This window comes from Sceloporus occidentalis, unplaced genomic scaffold, assembly GCF_023333645.1.
Source record: "Sceloporus occidentalis isolate IW3139 unplaced genomic scaffold, rSceOcc1.0.p SCAF_5, whole genome shotgun sequence".
Lineage (NCBI taxonomy): Eukaryota > Metazoa > Chordata > Lepidosauria > Squamata > Phrynosomatidae > Sceloporus > Sceloporus occidentalis.
The window spans coordinates 141,001,394-141,021,834 of NW_028316985.1; the positions used below are offsets into that span (position 1 = coordinate 141,001,394).

The 20,441-nt window shown below is 41.2% G+C and overlaps 1 protein-coding gene across 3 annotated transcripts in view; it reads left to right on the forward strand.

The window, feature by feature from the left end:
* The first annotated feature begins 4,861 nt into the window (after window positions 1-4,861).
* FBXW7 (F-box and WD repeat domain containing 7) overlaps window positions 4,862-20,441 on the forward strand; it is a 162,684-nt gene continuing 147,104 nt past the window's right edge. The window contains exon 1 of one of the 3 annotated variants that reach the window (XM_089525678.1): window positions 4,862-4,932. Coding sequence is in view for 1 of the 3 variants with exons in the window: in XM_089525677.1 (XP_089381803.1) it covers window positions 10,623-10,625 (3 nt within the window). In the remaining 2 variants the exon portion in view is untranslated. Of the gene's footprint in view, window positions 4,933-8,614; window positions 8,709-10,606; window positions 10,626-20,441 lie in introns of those variants that run through there. The other 2 variants (XM_089525679.1, XM_089525677.1) reach the window with 2 other exon arrangements.

The window sequence follows — 20,441 nt, forward strand, 5'->3', positions numbered from 1 at the left end:
TAGTTTTTAGGAAAAATATAAGGCACAGCAATGAATTAAGGAGTGGAGGAGATGAAGGGAGCATGAGAAAAATAATACTTTTCTAACATAGCAATATAGGGTTTATTTTTTGTTATTGACATGTTGTTTTTTGTCATCAAAAACAGTAGAAAAAGTATTATAAAAGTTAAGATTTAAAGCAGGATTTCAATGATTTCTAGTTCTGTAATTCTTTCAGTCTCTGCTTGCATGTGTTGGCATAATTGCCAGTCTGTTCAAATAACATATCAATAGAGAGGGAAAACTTAATAAAACAGTTAATTAAAAAGATTAACTGATAGGGAAAGCCTTGTTTTTTATCACTATATTATGCAGCCATTAAATCTGTCTGTCTGTTACCTTTGGATCCACCATACTTCTGAAAAGCTCAGGATGAGATAATCAAATATTAACAAAACAGGAACTTTCTCCTTGCTAACACATACATTTGTTAGAATTAGAGAAAGAAAGGAGAAAACAGAAAAAGGAGGAAGATACATTATGTGCAAGCTATTAAAACCGTCTTAATCTTTACATTTCCCACTGATGCTTGTTATCATGTGTGCAAATCTTTTAAGTGGGTTGTGTACCTTCTGTAGATTGAGTGATAAACTGGGGGCAGACTCTGTAAAGAAAATTCAGATTGTTTTAGATTTTATTCTTCTGGGCTTGGGGCCGTGTGAAAAATAATATTGCCCTCTATCATGCTGATTTGATGTGAAGGTACATCAGTTACACAAAGGATGTTTATTTCACTTTCAGGAGGAATGCTGTGAATACCAAATTCTCGTTTCCTTCCTTTCCCTTATGCTGTCCCCCTTTCTTGTCTCCAGACAAAATGGTCATAAACATTTCTTCACTAGTAAGCCTAGGAAATAAACTTCCTGTACACAGTAATTTTCTCTGTTGAATTGTTAATAGAGCAGGCAACACCTTTGAGCAAACCTTTTTAGTATGTTAATTAAATGGTAACAAGTTCAGATATTGCCAAGCAGTCTGCAAAACGAAGATAAAGTTCATGGGTTGGAGCTCATTAGACAATAGCAAGATTAAACATCCATCAGCATAAATACATCTGGCAAAATTAGCATTGGTTTGGGTGTGCCGTTAGATTTGTGGTATTTCCATCCAAATGAGTATATTTTTATTTAACAGCTATGAAATATTAAGTCTTGTTGGGTACTAAGTCAAAGAATTCATTCTGAAGAGGTTTCAACAAAGGATTCTTCCACAGTTTTGTTGGAAGCTGGCTTCAGTGGTAGCGGAGAACAGAACAACCTCTTTTGTACCCAATATATTGATTTATCTGCTTGACATTAAATGTCTGTGACTGCAATCTTTCACTCACTTTTTGAGAAGTTCCGTGTTGTGCAGTAGGATTTACTCTGAGTAAACATTAGAATTTGTCATCCAGCAGTCATTCCTCTAGAAGAGTGATAAAAGGAAAGTAAGGCCACCATATGTTCTCCTGCGAAGCCAGCTCCTTTGGGCTATGCCTCTTTCTCAGCTGTCACTTGCCTTTCAGCTGTCCCAGTTAGTTACTTCTCTGTTGTCCCATGTTTTCAACTGCTTGTAAAAGATTCTAGATTATTTCTCCTCCTCTTGCTTTCCCAATATCTCTTCAAATTATTGTATATACTCAACTATAAATTGACCTAATGTATAACTGGAGGACAGGTTTGAGGACCAGAATTATGGGTTTTGTTATGACCCATGGAGTATAAATTTCTAGACTTATACATGAGTATATATAGTACTCCAGTTGCTGAAAACTTAGTTCAAGTGCACTCAGTTAACACAGCAGGGCTGGGGAGGAGGGGCAGAACTTTGCATTTCATTGTAGACTCAGAGAAAAGCAAACTGCTGCAGCTCATAATTTGTGTGTTCTTCCTCATCAATAACATTTGCCATATTGACTATACTCTGATATTGCTTGGCCACATTGTCCCACTTCACATCTGTTAAGTGCTGGAGGTTATGCTGTCATCCAAAAGCCATTCCACCATGTTGAGGTATCACATAACATTAAGAATGTGTGACTGTTTTCTTGTTTTACTTGTCCCACCCCACTACTTCTCGTTCCCCATCCTATTCTCCTTTTTTTAGAGTGGGGCGGACAAGGTAAAGCCCTCCAGAGGATAAAAAAATGGAAATGTGAAGAAGGATAATTAAGATTAACTGATTTATTTTATAATGACTTTTGTGGGTTTCAATGCACTTCTTCTGGTGGGGTACAAAATTAAAGCCATAGGTATACTGGCAGTTACATAGTTGCAGGAGTGGGACTGTGGGATCAAAGTGAAACTAGATACAGAAAGAGGACATCCGGAGGGCCATATCTTTCCTTCCTCTGCTGTGCCAGCTCATGGCAGCCAGGGCTAAACATGTGCAGCTGTGACGAGCAGTAGATTTTCTAGGCTTGTCAGTCTGAAGGATACTAGTATTTTCTATCTTCTCTCCCCTTTCTGCTCACTGGACACATATACACACACTAAAAGCAATGAGGAAGGATTAGCTCCAGCAGCTCCAGGCTGGGGAGCCTGAACAAAATAAATCTGCTTCAGGTAACTTTGGAGGTATGCTGTTTAACTGATACACACATCTTAAGAGGCCACAAGCTGCACCAAAGCTGTGCTCCAGTCCTTAGGACTGGAGTGTGGCTTTGGCATGGCTTCCAGCCTCTTAGGAGACATGCATCATTTAAGCAGCACACTTCCAAAGTGGCTCAAAGCAGCTTTATTTTGGCCTATCTGTTCAGACAATTAGAATTGGCCTTCTTGGGAAACTGTGCAGATTTGGGTCCCTCCTTTTTGAACAGTAGTTTTGGAGCGTTATACGAATGATGGCTACTGTCAGTGCTGTGCCCCGTGAATTACTCTCTGCTACTGAAGGAACATCTCATTGCTGTGTCCTAACCACCTCTTATCAGGACGAATAAGCAAACATATATTTCAGCATGGTCTCAAAACCTTTTTCTTTGCCAATGTATTTTAATTCGCAAAAATAAATAAATAAATTAATTAATTAATTGCTGATTTGACATCTTTTCTTGTTTTTCCTTACTGCTTTCTTCTGATAAGTATTGTTTAACTGTATTATCTTATTTTAATTATATTTATGTATTGACCTGGAATCCATGAGATCATTGTGCAGCTTAAAATTATATAAACACACAATTTCATATATTGTAAGTCACCTAAGGAGGAAATTCAGCTTCTGTAGGAAAAATATTACGTAACAAACAAATATTTAAAATACATCAGAATGTGTACTGGCCAGTTGTTGATTCAAACTGAATCCCAGCTACAAATTAATTATTCTTTTTCTTCTTCTGCAATTTCTGTCTTCTGCCTTGATCAACCAAGTGTAATATAGATGTAATAATACTTGCCTACATTACAGGGTTGTTGTAAAGCTGGCTTTTATAAAGGTAATAAAATTCTTGGAACACTTGAAATTAATTACATTAACCTATAGCCTTTTATGATCTCTTGTTCTCTGTGCAATTGAATTGTTGAGCCTTGGCAGGTTTAACTTCCTTTTGATGAGACTATATGGGATAACAAAGATACAAGTTGAACATAATGACCAGATAGGCATCCAGACAATTGTAGTACATTACAGTGCCATAGTGTAGCTAGGGTGGGGTAACGTACATTTGCCCAGAGGCAGCTCCAGAAAAACTGGTTGAGGAGAGGAAAAGGATATTAAAAAACACTGTTAGCGTTTTTTAATCCATGTTACTTATGACTACAGTATCCTGTCACTGAAAGCTGGTGAAACTAATTGAATGGCTTGAAAGATTTTGTACGGACTTTTCTCTCCAGGGCAGTCTGCACTGGCCAAATAAAGCAGCTTCTAACCTCTTTGAAGGCGGTGTGTTTAGACCATGCATGGGCAAAAGCGGGTGGAAAGCAAAACAAAGTTGTGCTCTGTCTCTGGGGCTAAAAACTAGAGCAAAAAGAAGCTGGGATACTTAAAGCAGCTTAATATACTTAAAATATATTAAATATTTTATTATTGTTATTAGAATATTAAAATAATAATAATAATTATTGTTTTTAACATGGCCGAGCCGGGATTCGAACCCGAGACTCTAGAATCGTCGTCGTTGCCCAACCCTCGAACCGCCTTCTCTCAAACTTATGACTGAGGCAAAAAAAATCTTCCCACTGCGCCTGCGCGAAACCAGGGGCCGTGATTGGCCCGCCGCTCTTTTATCCTCCTCCAATCGGATTAGCCCCGCTCTCTCTCTCTCTCTCTCTCTCTCTCTCTCTGGAGAGAGTCCATTCTCTGGGAGCGGCGCTCTTAGCGTAGTAGCAGCCCTGTTGCGTCATCACTTCGCGACGGAAAAAAAGAAAAGGAGGAAAAAAGGGAGCGATTGAGAGGAGAGAGCTCTTGTTGCCTGGTGACGGCGGGCGTCATTTTCCCGCGCCGCCGTCCCTTCTTCTTTTCCTGTGAGAGCGAGCGAGGAGAGAGGGAGGAAGCAGGCGACCAACCACCCGCCGCCGCTCTGCCTCGTGGCTCCTACGGCTTGGCTCCGGAGCGGCTCCGTCACCCCGATGCCTGCGAGCGGAGGCGGCGGCGGCGGCGGCTGCGGAGGCTGCAGGGGCCCGGGAGCGGCGCTGAGGGGCCTGGCGGAAGCCTCCTCCTCCTCCTCCTCCTTCTCCCGTCCGGGGCCCTAGCAGCGCCCTCCGCCGCGGGAGTGTATGAGAGCCCGGGCCTTGGCCAGACCCACTCGCCGCCTCCCCCTCCCAGGACGAGGGTGGCCGGACAGGCCCCGGGGGGAAGCGGCGGCGGCGGTGGAGGAGGAGGCTGAGGCTGAGGCTGAGGCTGAGGCGGCTGCGTCCCAGGCTCCAGAGGGAAACCCAGCCGGGCCTCGCTGCTCCAGCTCCGGTGGCTCTGGCTCCCGAAGTAAGTGAGTGAGAGTCCTCTTTCCCAGCACAGCAGTCCTCCTTTCCAGCCCCAGGAGCCATGTGCCCTTCTCTGCAACCTTCTCTCCCCAAACGCCCTCCGTTTGGAACACAGAGACCTTGCAGCACCTTTGGGACTCACTCGAGGAAAGAGGTTGGCAGCCTGAGCTTCCCTAGACTCCAGTCTACTTCCTCAGATGCATTTGGATGTAATCATAATCAATGCCTCGGCTCCTAGTAGTAACTGTAGAGGGATCTTGACTGGAAGGAAGAGGTTGGCAGTAGGAACTTTCCTCGGCTCAAGTCTGCCTCCTCAGATGCCATCATCATCGGCATCAGTGGACTGAAGCCTAGGAAAGCGCCTGCTGCCAACCCCTTCCTTCCAGCCAGTCTCTCTCCAGACTGACACGGCCTCCGCTTTTTCCCTTTTGCCTCGGAGGTCCTCCATTCGGCCATCCTTCTCCTCCTCCTCCCAGAATTCCAGGGCCTTGAGCCAGAAGAGAGTTAAAGCGCTGGCAAACCGGGCTATTTCTCCAGTGTGGATGCAGCCCTGTCTCCACCTGGGGCTGGGGAAACCCTCCTCCTCCTCCTCTTCTTCTTTGTGGGGCGGGGAAGCGGTTGGGGATGGAGGGATGCTGGAGGATGGAAGCTGGAGCCCTGCCTCTCGTTTCCTATGCGCCTCACGTTGCAGGGAGCTCTGCACGGTCTGCTGCACTAAGTGACCCTCCTTTTCTTCGGCCTCCTGGGGAAGTACTCTAGAAGCTCATGAATGAGCTTAGACATGTTAGGGGTTTTTTTCTTTACAGAGACCCCCAAAACCTGAGTAAACTCACTTCTGGGAGCATGTGCTGCAGCTCCACATGCAAATAAGTAAATAAATGTCCTAGCTTACATTGAACATACGGTTTGTGCACTTCTTTCCAATTTACTTGCAATCCCACTAAACACGATATTGTTTTTATTATTATTACTAGACTCGTCCCTCGATATTGGCGGCTTTGATATCTGTGGATTTGATTATTTTCATCGTTCGCAGATTCGATTAATATGCTCTCTCTTGGAATATCTAGGTCCTCCGGTGCAACTCTGGGGCTGACTGACTCAAAGTGGCATTTGTAGCTCCTCCAGTGCAGTTCTGTGGCCGGTGTTTGTTGGCCGTTGACCACAGAGTTGGACCGGAGGACCTAAACGTAGTCTTTTTGTTATTTGCAGTTTTTCCAGATTCACGTGGGTCTTGTGCCCCAAACCCTAGCCAAGATTGAGGGGCAAGTGTTATTATTATTAACATTTATTTATAGAGTGCTGCAAACTTTGCACATTGCTTTACGTAGCAAGGGTCACATTTATAAAATAAGAAGAGAAAAACCTGCCAAGAGGTGTACAATCTATAAAACGACGACAGCGTTACATGATTAAAGTATCTCTAAAATAATACCAATTATCATACAATAAAAACAAAGTAAGCAGCAGATACCGTGTTCCTTTCGCCGTTTGACGTTTCTGTCATCCGTTGTTGGTGTTTTTGTATATCTTTGTCATCCGTTAGCAGGGTGTGTGTGTGTGTGTGAGAGAGACGTGCCAACCGAACTCCATCTTCGAGTAATTTTCCCTCAAATTTTGATGCTTTGTGGAATGTGTAGGTGATAGGAAAGGAGGAGGAATTGAAATGAGAGAATAGAAGATGGGGAAGATTTGAGAGAGGTTGAGGAATGAAGAGAAGAGAAGTGAAGAAGGGAAAGAAGTGTGTGGTTAGATAGGAAGGATAATGGAAAGGAAACAAAAGGGGTAAAAGAAGGGAAAAAAACAAATGGAAGAGAGTTGAGAAAATAAAAGAATTCAAGGGTTTTTTTTGGTTTTTTAAAAATATAGTAGTGAATGTTTTAGTGCAAACGGTTGTGTGTGCTTATTGAAATACTATAAAAAATATTTCAAATGCTTTTTGATAGTTTGTATCTACTGATACAAAGGTTGGCAGTTCGATGCCCGGGTGCTGCATGATGGGGTGAACGCCTGTCATTAGTCCCAGCTTCTGCCAACCTAGCAGTTCAAAAGCATGCAAATGCAAGTGGATAGATAATTACTGCTTCTCATTGGGAAGGTAACAATTTCAGTGCAGTCATGCTGGCCACATGCTCACCTGAGCAGTCCTTGGACAACGCTGGCTTAGAAACAGAGATGAGCACCACCCCTACAGTCGGCTACAGCTAGACATTCATGGCAAGGGGCTACCTTTACCTTTATCTACTGAATATGATAAACTGCAGCAAGATGACTTTTAGCACAAAATTGGAAGACTGAAAACATGCCAAAACAAGATGACTGGCTATTTATATTACATGATGTGATTGAAATAGACAGATTAACACAGCTAATACATGAACAATCAGAAGAATCCATAGAAAAAGAATGGGAAACGATCACAAAATATTTAAAGAAAGATGCAAATAATAGAGGATTAAAGCCTAACAAAGCCCTTTTCATTAGCCTTAGTAGTTAATAAAATCAGCACTACAAATACTGCAGTTATCATCACAATTACTGTTAACGGAAGTAAAAATAATGTATAGAAATCAGTCACATGATCAAATGTCACTGAGGAAGGAAACTCTAAGAAAACTTAACAAACTACAAATATTGTATATAAAATAACAATTTTATTTTTGAAGATGGTTTCCTGTTGTTAAAACAATGTTTGCAGGATAGTAGAATGTAATGTGCCTTGTAAATAACATAATACAAACATTAAATAAATAAAAAACCCTAAACTTATCCATAGGTAAGTTAGCCATCTACTGTAAATACTTATACATGACTATAGCTAATTGACTGGTGGATAAGTTGACTCAGGTTTTTTAGGTGAATTTTTTTAAACTAAAATTTATGGGCTTATTCATGTATAAGACTAGAGATTTTAGTCAAAAATTGACCCCCAAAACCTGAGTTGAGTTATTCACAGTGTGAGTACTGCCTTTTTACTCTGATTAAAAAAAAATGAACCATCCCCTGGTGAAAGTCAAGAGGGTAATCTGCGCTGGAAGCACTGGCCGCTCCCCTCTAGTCTCTCAGCCATCCAGCCTTTAGTGTGAGTACAGTTATGTCTGCTGTAATTTGGTAAGTTCTTTGGCATTGTTTTCCTTTGCTTCATCCTTTATATCCTTTCTTTCGTGCCCCTGAGGTTTACCTTCGACTTATCTGCACGTCATATCAAAATCCGTAATTTGGGCCCCAAAACCTGCCCTTGACATGAGGTCAACATATAGTTGAGTATATACAGCAGCTCTCCTTTCCCTTCCCTCCCGCCCTCGGCTCTTGGGGTTCAGGCGGAAGCAATTGGTGTATCTTGAGAGGACTTTATATAGATTTGTTGGGTAGCTCAATGAGAAGGGAACGGGTCAATAGAGCTAATGCAATAAGTTTGGACATGGAATTTGCTCCCTGAGTCTGTCTCTTTCTCTCTCCCCCTCTTTTTCTCATCAACAGAAAGTGATTTACAAAGACACAGCCATGCAAAGGGGTCTTGTAGCATTGACTAACTGAAAGAGAAGTTGGTAGCATGAACTTTTTGTAACTTAAGCCTACTTCTTCCATGCTTTAGAGATGATCTTGTCAATATGTAGGCTGATTGCTAGTACTTTGGTGTGCAAATTTAATTTCTTCCTCTGTTTCATGTGTTTCAGAATATTCTTTGTGCTCAGCCTAAAAGATGCATCTGAGGAAGTAGGCTCAAGTCTATGAAAGCTCATGCTACCAACTTCTCTTTTTAAGTTGCTCTGAAAGGTACTACAAGATCCCTTTGCATACTGAAAGTAGTTCAGATACTCTAGTCCATGCACTATATCTTGAAGTGACTAGGTGCTGTTTTGATGTGGGGCCATTCTTCGTTTCAGGTGGGCTGCTGCTGGACTGGACCAGACCAGACCAGGGTAGACCTTGTTCAGTTACACTGGGTGCCCAAATGTTTGAAAAGGCAAGATCTCCTTGTAAACACTCTATAGAACGTACTTCTTATACTACAGCAGAAACATAAAAAGTTGTATTGAAAATTATCTAAACTTTCAGTGCACTTTAATGTTAAGTGTTATCTCCAGCTTTCACTAAACTCTCTTGAAAATTACAACTAATTTAAGGAATCAAGCTTTGGAGATGATCTTGTGAATATGTAGACTGATTGCTAGTATTCTGGTGTGTAAATTTCTTTTCTTCCTCTGTTTCAGGTGTTTCAGAATATTTTTTGTGCTCAGCATAAAATATGTGAATAAACTTCAGTTCTGGAGTTATAGATTGTTCCAATAGGTTGTCTTTGTGTTTTTGAATGTTTGACTAATCGTATCATTTTCCTTAAAGTCTTGGTGAATTAGGAAAAACAGTTACTTTGTAGTGACATACACATACCAGGATCCGATAGGACAGTGATGGTGAACCTTTTACAGACTGAGTGCCCAAACTGCAACCCAGACCCCACTTATTTATTGCAAAGTGCCACATCCCTCTGGCTTTCTAGTAAGAAACTCTGGCAAACTCGCTGCTAGGGTGACAGCATGTCTGCCCACAGAGAGGGCTCTGAATGCCACCTCTGGCACGCGTGCCATAGGTTTGCCATCACTGCTGTAGGATATTGTGCTTGTGGAACTGCTGGTTGTTGTTTTTATGAGCTTGTGTCAGGAGGTATTCAGCACCTGTGTACGCAAACATCACCAGGTTGCAAAATGAACAGATTCTCTTTCAGACTGATGCTTGGCACCTGTCAAGACCAAGACTAATTTGTTGTAAGCCACATTGGGTCCCAGACCAGGAGAAAGGTGGGGCATAAATTAAATAATTAAATCAGAATAGCATTGTATTGTTTGGCAATGGTACCTACTTGTACATAGGAGCCAGCCACATTGAATTTATTGGAATTTAAAATAAGTGAGTGAGGTGATGCCTTCTAAATCAAGGGTGGGATTCATGTTGCCCTCGGGCTGTCTTTGTACTCCTGCTGCTAGCATTTTCACCATTTGTTATGGCAGGTAGGACTACTGGGAGCTGCAGTCCAACCACATCAGGAGGGTTGTATGATTCTCACATCTACTTTTAAACACTGGAAGAAAGTTCCATTAAAATCAGCAGTGTCTGGTTAGGGTTTTACTTAATTTTAAGATCAAATGCAGTTCATGAGAAACTAGAATATTACTGATTTATGAACCTGGTTAGTTCAGACATGGTAGACTCAGAGCACAGTATCTTTGATGCAGACAGCAACCAATATACAGCTGAAGTTGTCTACTATTGCCCGGGGATTCCATAGTAGGAGAATTTGTGTATAGCATCTGAGAGAATTTTCCCTCACTTCACTGTGGTGATTGTAAGGACTGGTAGACTGAATTATTGTCATATGCTTTCATATGTAGGTGGCTAGACTTCAAGTGTTGCTATCCTGCTATCTTGAGATCTATCACCAAAACTTGGTGCACAAGTTGTAGTTGTTGTTGTGTGCACCTTCAAGTCATTTCTGCTTTATGATGAACCTATCATGGGGTTTTCTTGGCAAGTTTCTTCAGAGGAGGTTTGCCATTGCTTTCCTTTGAGGCTAAGAGAATGTGACTTGCCCAAGGTCACCCAGTAGGTTCCATGGCCGAGCTGGGAATTGAACCCGGTCTCCAGAGACGTAGTCCAACATTCGAATCACACTGGCTCCTCTGAAGATATGCAATGGTACAAATGTTTTAAACATTTTCTAATGGTGTAATTGTAGTGTGCAAAGCAGATATTTAAAAAACTGGTTGTAGTTAGACGGGTGTATTACTGCCTGGGGATTTTATAGTAGACAGTACAGTTTTTGAGGTGTTAATACTATTCTGGAATTGTTCTGCCTGTTGCAAATTATATTTTAATAATCATGTTCATGTTTTCTAACCCATCAGACTGTCTTACTGTATGTCATGTTTCATTAGATTCATATTCAGGCTTCTGGTGATGTACAGAACTTAAATCATAGACCTATGCATTTAATTTATATCCCATCTTTCTCTCAACATGGGAACCAAAGGCAGCTTATAATGAAGTTCAAAATAGTACAATTAAAACAGTTTGTAGTAGAAAGGTTTAAAAAGTTCAGCTATTCAAAAATTCAGTAAGCAGTCCCATTTAAAAAAATGTTTCCCCCCCTTTATTCTGGATAAATGGAAACTATGGTGTATTTTCTTTTAAATTAATGAATAAAATGTTTAAGATAAGGTGTTCACATATTTACCAAAAATGATTTCTAAAGATTATCTGTGGTATCATATCCTTACAACTAATGGTCTTGGTTTCCATTTTTATGGAAATGAGTGTATTATGGCTGATGGACATATGGAAAATGAGGGGAAACAAAATTACTTTCTTGTTTGATAAGTTCATGTTTTCTGTTTTTAATTTTTTTTACTATTCCTCTTAACTGCTAAAAACAATGTGTATCTCATAGTTAAGAACCTTTTAGTTCCATTTCTAGAAAATACATTTTTTAAAAAAGGTTTATTTTGTTGCTATACTCTGAATGAATTCTACTTTTAATATTTCAGAGATGTTAATAATGTGTTTTTCATTTTCTGGAAAATTCCATTTCTCTTCCCCCCAAAACTGGAAAATAAAATTTGTAAGATGGAATTTACATGTTCTGTGTAACTATTCCCAGTCAGCAGGCTAGCTACAACATCTCAAAACTGTTGAAGTTTCTGAACACTCTCCAAAGGCAGCTGTGACTCTGCCCATTCCTGCCACAGTACTAGGACAGGTTCTGACTTGGAGAGCCATAGGATCTTGCTCACTTCAAAGCAGTTCAGTACAAATAAGAGAGTTTTATTTCTGTCAGCAGCAAGAGGTTGAGGGTTTCCGACCCAGACAGGCATTCCAAGAATAACAACAACTAAGGTACTTCCCGCTTGGAAGACAACAGAAAATTACAGAATGCACTCTTCTTCCAGAAATAGGGACCCAGGCTAAGTATTTTGCTCCTTTCCTCAATTACACAAGACTTTCTCAGAACTTTCCCACTCCACTTTTTCATTGTCTCTAACTGCGGCCACAACACCACCTGGCTATTCCTCTTCATATATGCCCACTTACCACACCTCTTATCAGCCCATATTCAGCCTCATGGTTGCCTTTCTGATTTCAGATTGTTTCTGTGTCCCCTTTGGTCCCCATGCCATCTTCCACTACAGTCCGTCCTCGCCTTACGCGGGGGATCCGTTCCGGATCCCTCCGCGTAAGGCGAATTCCGCCTATGCTCGAGCCTCATTGGAAACAATGGGGCTCGTGTGCGGCGGCATGGCGGCGTGGGCGCGGGCTCCCATTCAATTGAATGGGACGCGCCGCCCCTTCCGCCCTGCGCGCGCCCCGTGGCTTGAGCGCGTATGCTCAAGGCTGCGTATGGCGCGCCCGCGTATGGCGCGGGCACACTGTACTTCATTGTCCTTTGGTCTTCTCTTCCCACCTCTCATGCCTTTGTTGTAACTCTGTCCCACTCCACCTGTCCCAATCTAGGGGCAAAACAGACTGCCCCGAAGGAGCAACTCTGCATTGCCCCTTTGAGTGACAGATCGGGGCCACGGCAACTTCCGTCTGCAGCCCCAATTCATCATTTTTCTGGCCTGAAAAGGAGTGGCAAAATGCCGCTTCTTTTGGGGCTGGAAAAGAAGCACTGATTTCGCTGCCACCATGGTTCTTTTGTGCTCCTGTGGCATACGGCATCCAGCCACTGCACCACGGGAACACCTCAATGCTGTGTGCCGTTTGGTCAGGTGGGTGGCTTGACGCTGGATTGGGCGTGGAGTCAGGGTGTGTGGTGTGCCATTGCCATGCCGCCGGAGAGCTGGCTCAAATTGCCAGCCTGTTCTGTCCACTACACTCTGCACACTCCTCTTCATTCTCAGTCCACAGCCTTCTTTGTTCCAACTCTCTCTATTTCTGCCCTCACCTCTTGGCTCTGTCTTTGTTCTTCTCTTTTCTTTTCTGTGACTGCTTCTTCGCTTCCTCTCCTCTTGTCTCTCTCAATGTGTAAGCCTGTTGTTCTTCTCTGTTGTCCCAGCTGTTTGTCTAATTTTGATGTCTGTCTTCCACTTTGTTCTGCCTACCGCAGTGATGGCGAACCTTTTAGAGACCGAGTGCCTGAACTACAACCCCAAACCCACATCGCAAAGTGCCACATCCCTCTGGCTTTCTAGTGACAAACTCTAGTGAACTCTGTGTTGGGATGATGGTGCGTGTGCCCACAGAGAGGGCTCTGAGTGCCACCTCTGGCACTTGTGCCATAGGTTCGCCACCACTGGCCTAACATTTCTCTGTCCAGGTTCCTTCCTCCCCCATCTAGTCCATTCTTGACTGCAGACATTTAATACCAAAACACTTTCTTGGAATTTGATGGTAAGCAGAGAGAGCTGGGTGTCATCATCATTCTGGTGACACTATCATACTGGTGACACTGAATAACAAAGGTCTGGAAACTTCTTATTTGTTTCATATTTATGTTAAAGAGCACAGAGGCAAAATTCAGGCCTGAGGGACCATAGCAGCCAACTGAGGGTATTGGAATAGTAATCCCCTAGTGACTTGTGAGTGCATCCCACCAAGAAGAGGTGGAGCCAGTGTAGAACATTACTTCCAGGTCTCTTCACAGAGAGGTGGCTAAGAAGGATACCATGGCCCATCATATCAAAAGCTATTCAGCATCCAGCAGAATCAGTAGGGGCATATTTACTCTGTATACTTCCTGGCACAAGGCATACACCAAGGTGACCAAAGCTATCTCCAGTCCATATCCAAGGCTAACACCACACTGAAATATATTTAGATAATTCAGCTCAGTCAGAAATTTGTGAAGCTGGGAGACCTTACTACATATTCCAGACCCTTGTCTAGAAAAGGTGCATTGGAGACTACCTGGTAATCCCTTTTGCTGGGATTCTAGGATCATTCCCCCCCCCCCCCCCCCCCGGAAGAACATCTAGAAGTGAATTTTGTTGAAATGAATGTCACTTCCAAGACTATTAAGTACATTTATTGTATGTGTTTTTTGTGGATGAATCATTTTATCTTCTTGGCCTAAACCGGTTGGTCTCGAAAGAGTGGTGTGTGGCTTTGCCTGGGCTGTGGCAACTGTATGAGCCTGGCCTTGATCTAGGCCGCTGTTGCTATCCTGAAAATGAGTGGATCCTATCTGAATGTGGTTGGAATCCATGTCATTTGGCTTGTGTGTTTCAGGCCTTTGGTTTGGAAACTGGTCTTCTCAAGTAATTTCTGGAGTGGTACCTATGTTAAATCTGTTGCAGGAAAAAAACAATGTCTGGTGGCATTTCAAAATCTAGACAGTAATGAAATTACTATAGTGTAAACTTTCATGGAATCCAGATCATGAAAGCTTAGGCTGTTATATATTTATTAACTTTTAAGATGGCATAAGACTCCTTTTTAATTTAAGAATGGCTTTGATTCCATAGTCCTCTGGAATACCTGATCAAGAAAATACTACATGAAGTAGCTCTCAATTATCTCATTTGGGATATCTTGTGTTTTGCCCATGTTTTCTGATCCCTTGTGGTATGCATGGTTCAGAAACATATATTTTTCACAGTGGGTGCCACATGTTAGTGTACATAGAGGTCGGAAGTATCCCTTAAAACCTCTTTCCATTTGCTATCTGCCAGTTTTTGTTTAGCAGTCTCTTCCCTCCTTCTCTTTCCTACTTTGTGCAGCTTTGACTCTCTAGATTTTCCCTTTTCCTCAAACTGATGTATATGATGCAAAGTATTTTGGAATTTTGAAATCTGAAATACTTCAACATCTAAAACTGTCCAAATAGGTGGCTGAGGGAGTGACATCTTTGCTTTCAGATGATTCAGTGAATAAAAAGTTTCATGCACAGAACTATTTGAAATATTATGTGTAACATACCTTCAGGTGATACATAAATTTCATCTTTAGACTTAGGTCTCATCTCCAAAATCTGAAAAAATCCAAAACACTCCTGGTCCATTTAAGAGTTGAGATAAGAGAGACTCAACCTGTATTAGTAATTTGTTGGTCAAATGTCAGTGTTCACTATATGAAAATATTATTTGTGGTGAAGTACACTGGCTCATGACCGACTTTCTCTGTTTGAGTGACTGGGTCTGTTATCAGGCATTCAGATGTCTGGGAAAAGGGTGATAGTGGTGAAGAAGATGAATTGTGTTATATTTCCAGACATGAGAATATGTTCATCTGCACAGTGGTCAAAAGAACATAATGGTCATGTTAGAGTAGGTGAAAGCCCTACTTAGGCTAACATTATGTTCTCACTGTAGGCAAAAAGATGCTAAGCAGAACATGAGGTGCAATAGTATCTTGTACCAGTGTTTTCCAGACATACAGCTTCTGATTCTTGAGGTAATCTGTAGTTATCCTTACTATAGCCATAGATAGTTTCCATAAATTTTCTAATCTTTTCATAGCCCACTAACATATGTTGTATACACTGCATCATATACAAACTGTTAATGCATCTAGTGAAAATCAATTCTATAGTTAATGCACTGTGTAGAAATACTTGTCTTCTATCTGATGAAGATCTGCTTCACAGGATATGTGTGTCACACTAAAGTTGCTTTGAAAGAGCCTCTGAACTGTGGTCATAACATGCAGCTGTTTTCACATAGCAATGTAACTAACTGTGGGTGACTGTTTGAAACACAGCCATATGGAAGGCAGCTCCACATGGCAAGCAGTTTGAGTGAATGAATGGCTCACCATGTGATTCTGACAGCTTTAAGCACTTCACCATAAATGGCAGAAGAGAAGTATTGTTTTTGTAAGATTAAAACTGCTGGAATCTCTTCAGGAATTAGAAGCAAAAACTGCTTCCTGCATGGCTCTGTAGACCAGATACTTTGGTCCAAAACACCCTGCAGAAATAATCCAGTTGGAGACTGCTTCAACTATCCTGGCTCAATGCTAGGGAATTCTAGGAATTGTAGTTTTGTGAGACAGTTAGCCTTTTCTGTCAGAGAGCTCTGGTGCCACAATAAACTACAATCCCCAGTATTCTCTAGCACTTAACCAAGTTAGTCTATAAATTTTATAATCTTGTTTGTGATTTTAGATTGTGCGCCATAGGCAGGCTTTTGTTTCTATTTTGGATTGTTGCTTTCTCTCCTTTGTAAAGCACTATGTAAAACCTATGGCGCTATACAAATAAATATAATAATAATAATAATAATAATAATGATGATGATGATGATGTGTTCTCAAACTGGATTATTTCTGCAGTGTGATTTGGACCTTTGATTAAGGTCCTAGGTTTGATCTGTGGGTTATGTGAATGGAGTCTAAAGAAGCAATAACGGGAAAGGCCTCCTGCTTGGCAGCATGAAAAGCTTCTGTTGGGCAGAGGAAAAGATTTAATGAGCTAGAACATAAGTGGCAAGTGTGTGATCTTTAGGCTGCATGCAACCTTACAAGGTCATCTTTTGCATCTCAGTGAGTTTTGGTGGGCAGGCTATTTTGAAAAGCAGAAGCATGGTTGAGCTAGTTTCTTTCAATTTTGCAATAATGGTTTTAGCAGTGCTCTGGCGGATGTTCATAGTGCAGGTTATTTGATATACTTGGGAACAGAAGTGTTTCAGTGTTTTGAATTTTTTCACATTTTGGAATATTTGCATATACAAATATAATGAGAAATATATGGACATGTGACCCAAGTCTAAACATGAAATTCAGTTATATTTTGTATACATCTTATACACATAGTCTGAATGTAATTTTATATAATATTTTAAAATAATTTTGTGCGGGAAAAATTTTTATACATCGAAGCATCAGAAAACAAAGGTGTTACTATCTCAACCACCCACCTTTTGGATTTTGGAACATTTGGGATTTTGGATTTTCAGATAAGGGCTACACAGTATATATGGGATTAAAAAAGATCAGTGCTTCTATATTGTATAGTTTTCTCCTGAACTTTCTTTGGTTAGTTCCTTGGTCTTCATGATGCAGTTTGTTTAGATCAGTTATCTTGTGAACTCTGGGTTTTCCAGAAAGTGGTGACGACACCGATTTTCTGGACCCATTTCAAACTGGCTTCCGGGCGGGCTATGGATTTGAGACTGCCATGGTCACCTTAGTTGATGATCTCCGTCTGGGCATGGACAGGGGGAGCGTGTCCCTGTTAGTGCTCTTGGACATCTCAGCGGCCTTCGATACCATCGACCATGGTATCCTTCTGGGACGCCTGAGGGAGTTGGGAATCGGGGGCACTGCTTTGCAGTGGTTCCGTTCCTACCTCTCGGGTAGGTCCCAGATGGTGGAGCTGGGAGACTGTCGCTCCGACAGGAGGGCCCTGACATCTGGTGTCCCTCAGGGAGCGATTTTGTCCCCTATGCTATTCAACATTTACATGAAGCCGCTGGGAGAGATCATCCGGAGACATGGGGCGCGGTGTTATCAGTACGCTGATGACACCCAGATAATTTTCTCTATGTCTCCGACTGATGCAGTAACTAAGGATGGCATCTCTCCTCTAGATGCCTGCTTGGCGTCAGTAATGGGCTGGATGAGGGAGAACAAACTCAGTGTGAATCCAGGGAAAACGGAAGTACTGGTGATAGGCTCCCCGGTTTCTGGTGGTGAGATCTGTCACCCGGCCCTGAACGGGGTCACGCTCCCCCTGAAGGACTCGGTGCGCAGCTTGGGAGTACTCCTCGATTCATCGCTCCAGCTGACTTCTCAGGTGGATGCGACGGTCAGGAGTGCCTGTTATCAGCTTCGGCTGATACGCCAGCTGCGTCCCTACCTGGACCGAAAGGACCTAGAATCTGTTGTACATGCTTCGGTAACCTCTCGATTGGATTTCTGCAACGCGCTCTACATGGGGCAACCCTTGTACCAAACTCGGAAGCTGCAATTAGTGCAGAATATGGCAGCCAGATTGGTCGCTGGTAGCTCCAGGTCGGACCATATAACACCTATCTTAAAAGACCTTCACTGGCTGCCTATTCGCTTCCGAGCTCAATACAAGGTGTTGGTTTTGACCTATAAAGCCCTAAATGGCTTGGGCCCAGGGTACTTGGAGGACCGCCTCTCCCCACATAATCCACCCCGCACACTCAGAACATCTGGGACTAAATTGTTGGAGGTCCCTAGGTCTAATCTTACTCGGACCTCACAGAGGGCTTTTACTACTGCTGCCCCTTTACTTTGGAATAAGCTCCCTGCAGAGCTTCGCTCCGCCGCCTCATTAGCTGTTTTTAAAAAACAGCTGAAAACATATCTATTCCGGCTGGCCTTCCCACCTTAATTTGTTTGTCTATCTTTCCTGCCCCCTTTTTTTCCTTTCTGACCCTGGATCGATGGAACGTTTTGCATTTTTCTTCTGCCCCTGATATTTGTATCTCTTACTTTATTGTTTCCTGTTCCTGTTTTTGTAGTAATGGTTTTAATTGCTTATTGAATTTTTAACCTGTATTGTAATGTTTTTATAATTTTGTAAGCCGCCCTGATCATTTCTATGGAAGGGCGGGGTAGAAATAAAATTTATTATTTATTTATTTATTTATTTATTTATTTATTTATTTATTTATTTTGAGGTTATGTGGCATTGAAATTGCATAAAGATGGATTCCCTTCCTCTACTTTCATGGCTTCAGGAGCAGTGGGGTGCGCCAGAGCTTATTTAAGTGTTTCACACCAAAGGAGGGGGATTGAATACTTACATAACTAGTGACAGTTTATTTTTGTTTACTTAATGTCTTTTATACCTTGACAGTGTTGAGTATCTTCTTGTATATATCAAATGGCAACAATACCAATTAAATCGATTTCAGTTTTGCGTTATTCAACAACTAAATGTAGAAAAGTCAAAGGGAGCTGAAAACTTCTGCAAGAGACTATATGTAGTCAGCTCAGATAAATTACCATTCATCTGAAACAGATGTTGACAGATACTGTAGAAGCCTGTGTTATGGGCATACTTATGTATAAAACTGTTTTATGATGGCCATAATCTAGATGTCTCTTAGTTGCAAGATACAGAATTTAGTTCAGATGCATGTCTAGACTCTCTCTCTAAGACATATTTTTAAGAAATGTTGGCTAGAAGGTATGGCACATTCTTTGCTGTGGTCTTGTATTTGTGGAGTTTGCTTCACCCCTTTGGATAATGCATTTCCATCTTTTGATTTAAAAAAAAAATAAAGCTGCAGCCTTTTTAGATTAATTGATATTTTTTCTGATTTTATTAATAGACACATAGACTTGTACTGTTTATTTTACATGTTTAGCTTAAGAATTATTTCACACTAATGTCATATTTTTTTCTTGTGTCTACACCATCTTGTAAGTACTTGAAATGCTGAAGTGTTTAGAAATCTGAATGAATTAATAGTACCATACATGGATGAATGTGAAGTTTTGAAATGGCAGGTCAAGCAAAGCAAAATATTCTAACATATTTCAGCATGTAGATACTAAGGTCAGAAAAGAGATGTAAAATAAATGGAATGGATCAGTAAATGGCATTTATCTACCTGTATTTATATAACTTTATTTTTTATTGAAATATAGAAAAGTACAAATATTAGCCTGGTCAGCTTTCACATTCATAATAATAACGACATAACCGGACAACACAGACAAACAAGCAAATAAACAGACAAAGCCAATACAATATACATACAAATCCAAACACTAACATCAGCAAACACATATAACATACAGTGGATCCTTGTTATACGCTGGGGTTTGGTTCCAAGATCCCCCGTGTATAACAAAATCCGTGTATGCTCAAGTCCCATTGAATATAATGACATAGCAAAATGGTGTCCCTTATAAAAATGGGAAATCAAGGTAAATTTATACTGTTTTGGAACATTTTCAAACCGTGTATGCTTGAATCCGTGTATAAAAAATCCGTGTATAAGAAGGGCCGACTGTACAACTATCTTGTAAGAATTCTTCATATTCTCTTAAACACTTCCTAGTATCCTATACTGTACTTGCTCTAGCGAAGTTGAGTCATAATTCCTAAACATTCTATGCATAAGATTGGGATTCGTAAAAAGTGGATGCATCAACTAATACTAGTAGTATCAGAGAATTTTAGAGAATATTATAATATATATGTTTTCTTCTTTGTAATTTCCATTCAATATCCCCATATTTAAACTGACAGTATTTTATATCTCAAAGAGTAGGGACACTTGATAAAAAAAATATATTCTTAGAATATGAAGGGTAAAAAGAGCACAAACAATCCAAATACTAAGTTGGTAAAGACATGCATTCCCTATTGTTTACAGCTGTAGTTCTGCACACACAACCATTCTTTTTCTGTTTCTTTGAGTCTTTTTTCTTTCAACAACGCTGTCAGAATATCCATCTGCATTGTTTTGTTAAGATTGTTTAACCATTCTTCTTTTGTTGGAATAATGTCACTCTTCCAATATTTGGCATATAGAATCCTTGCTGTCGTTATCATGTACAAAATGATGCGTCTGTTCAGCTTGCTATTTCCTG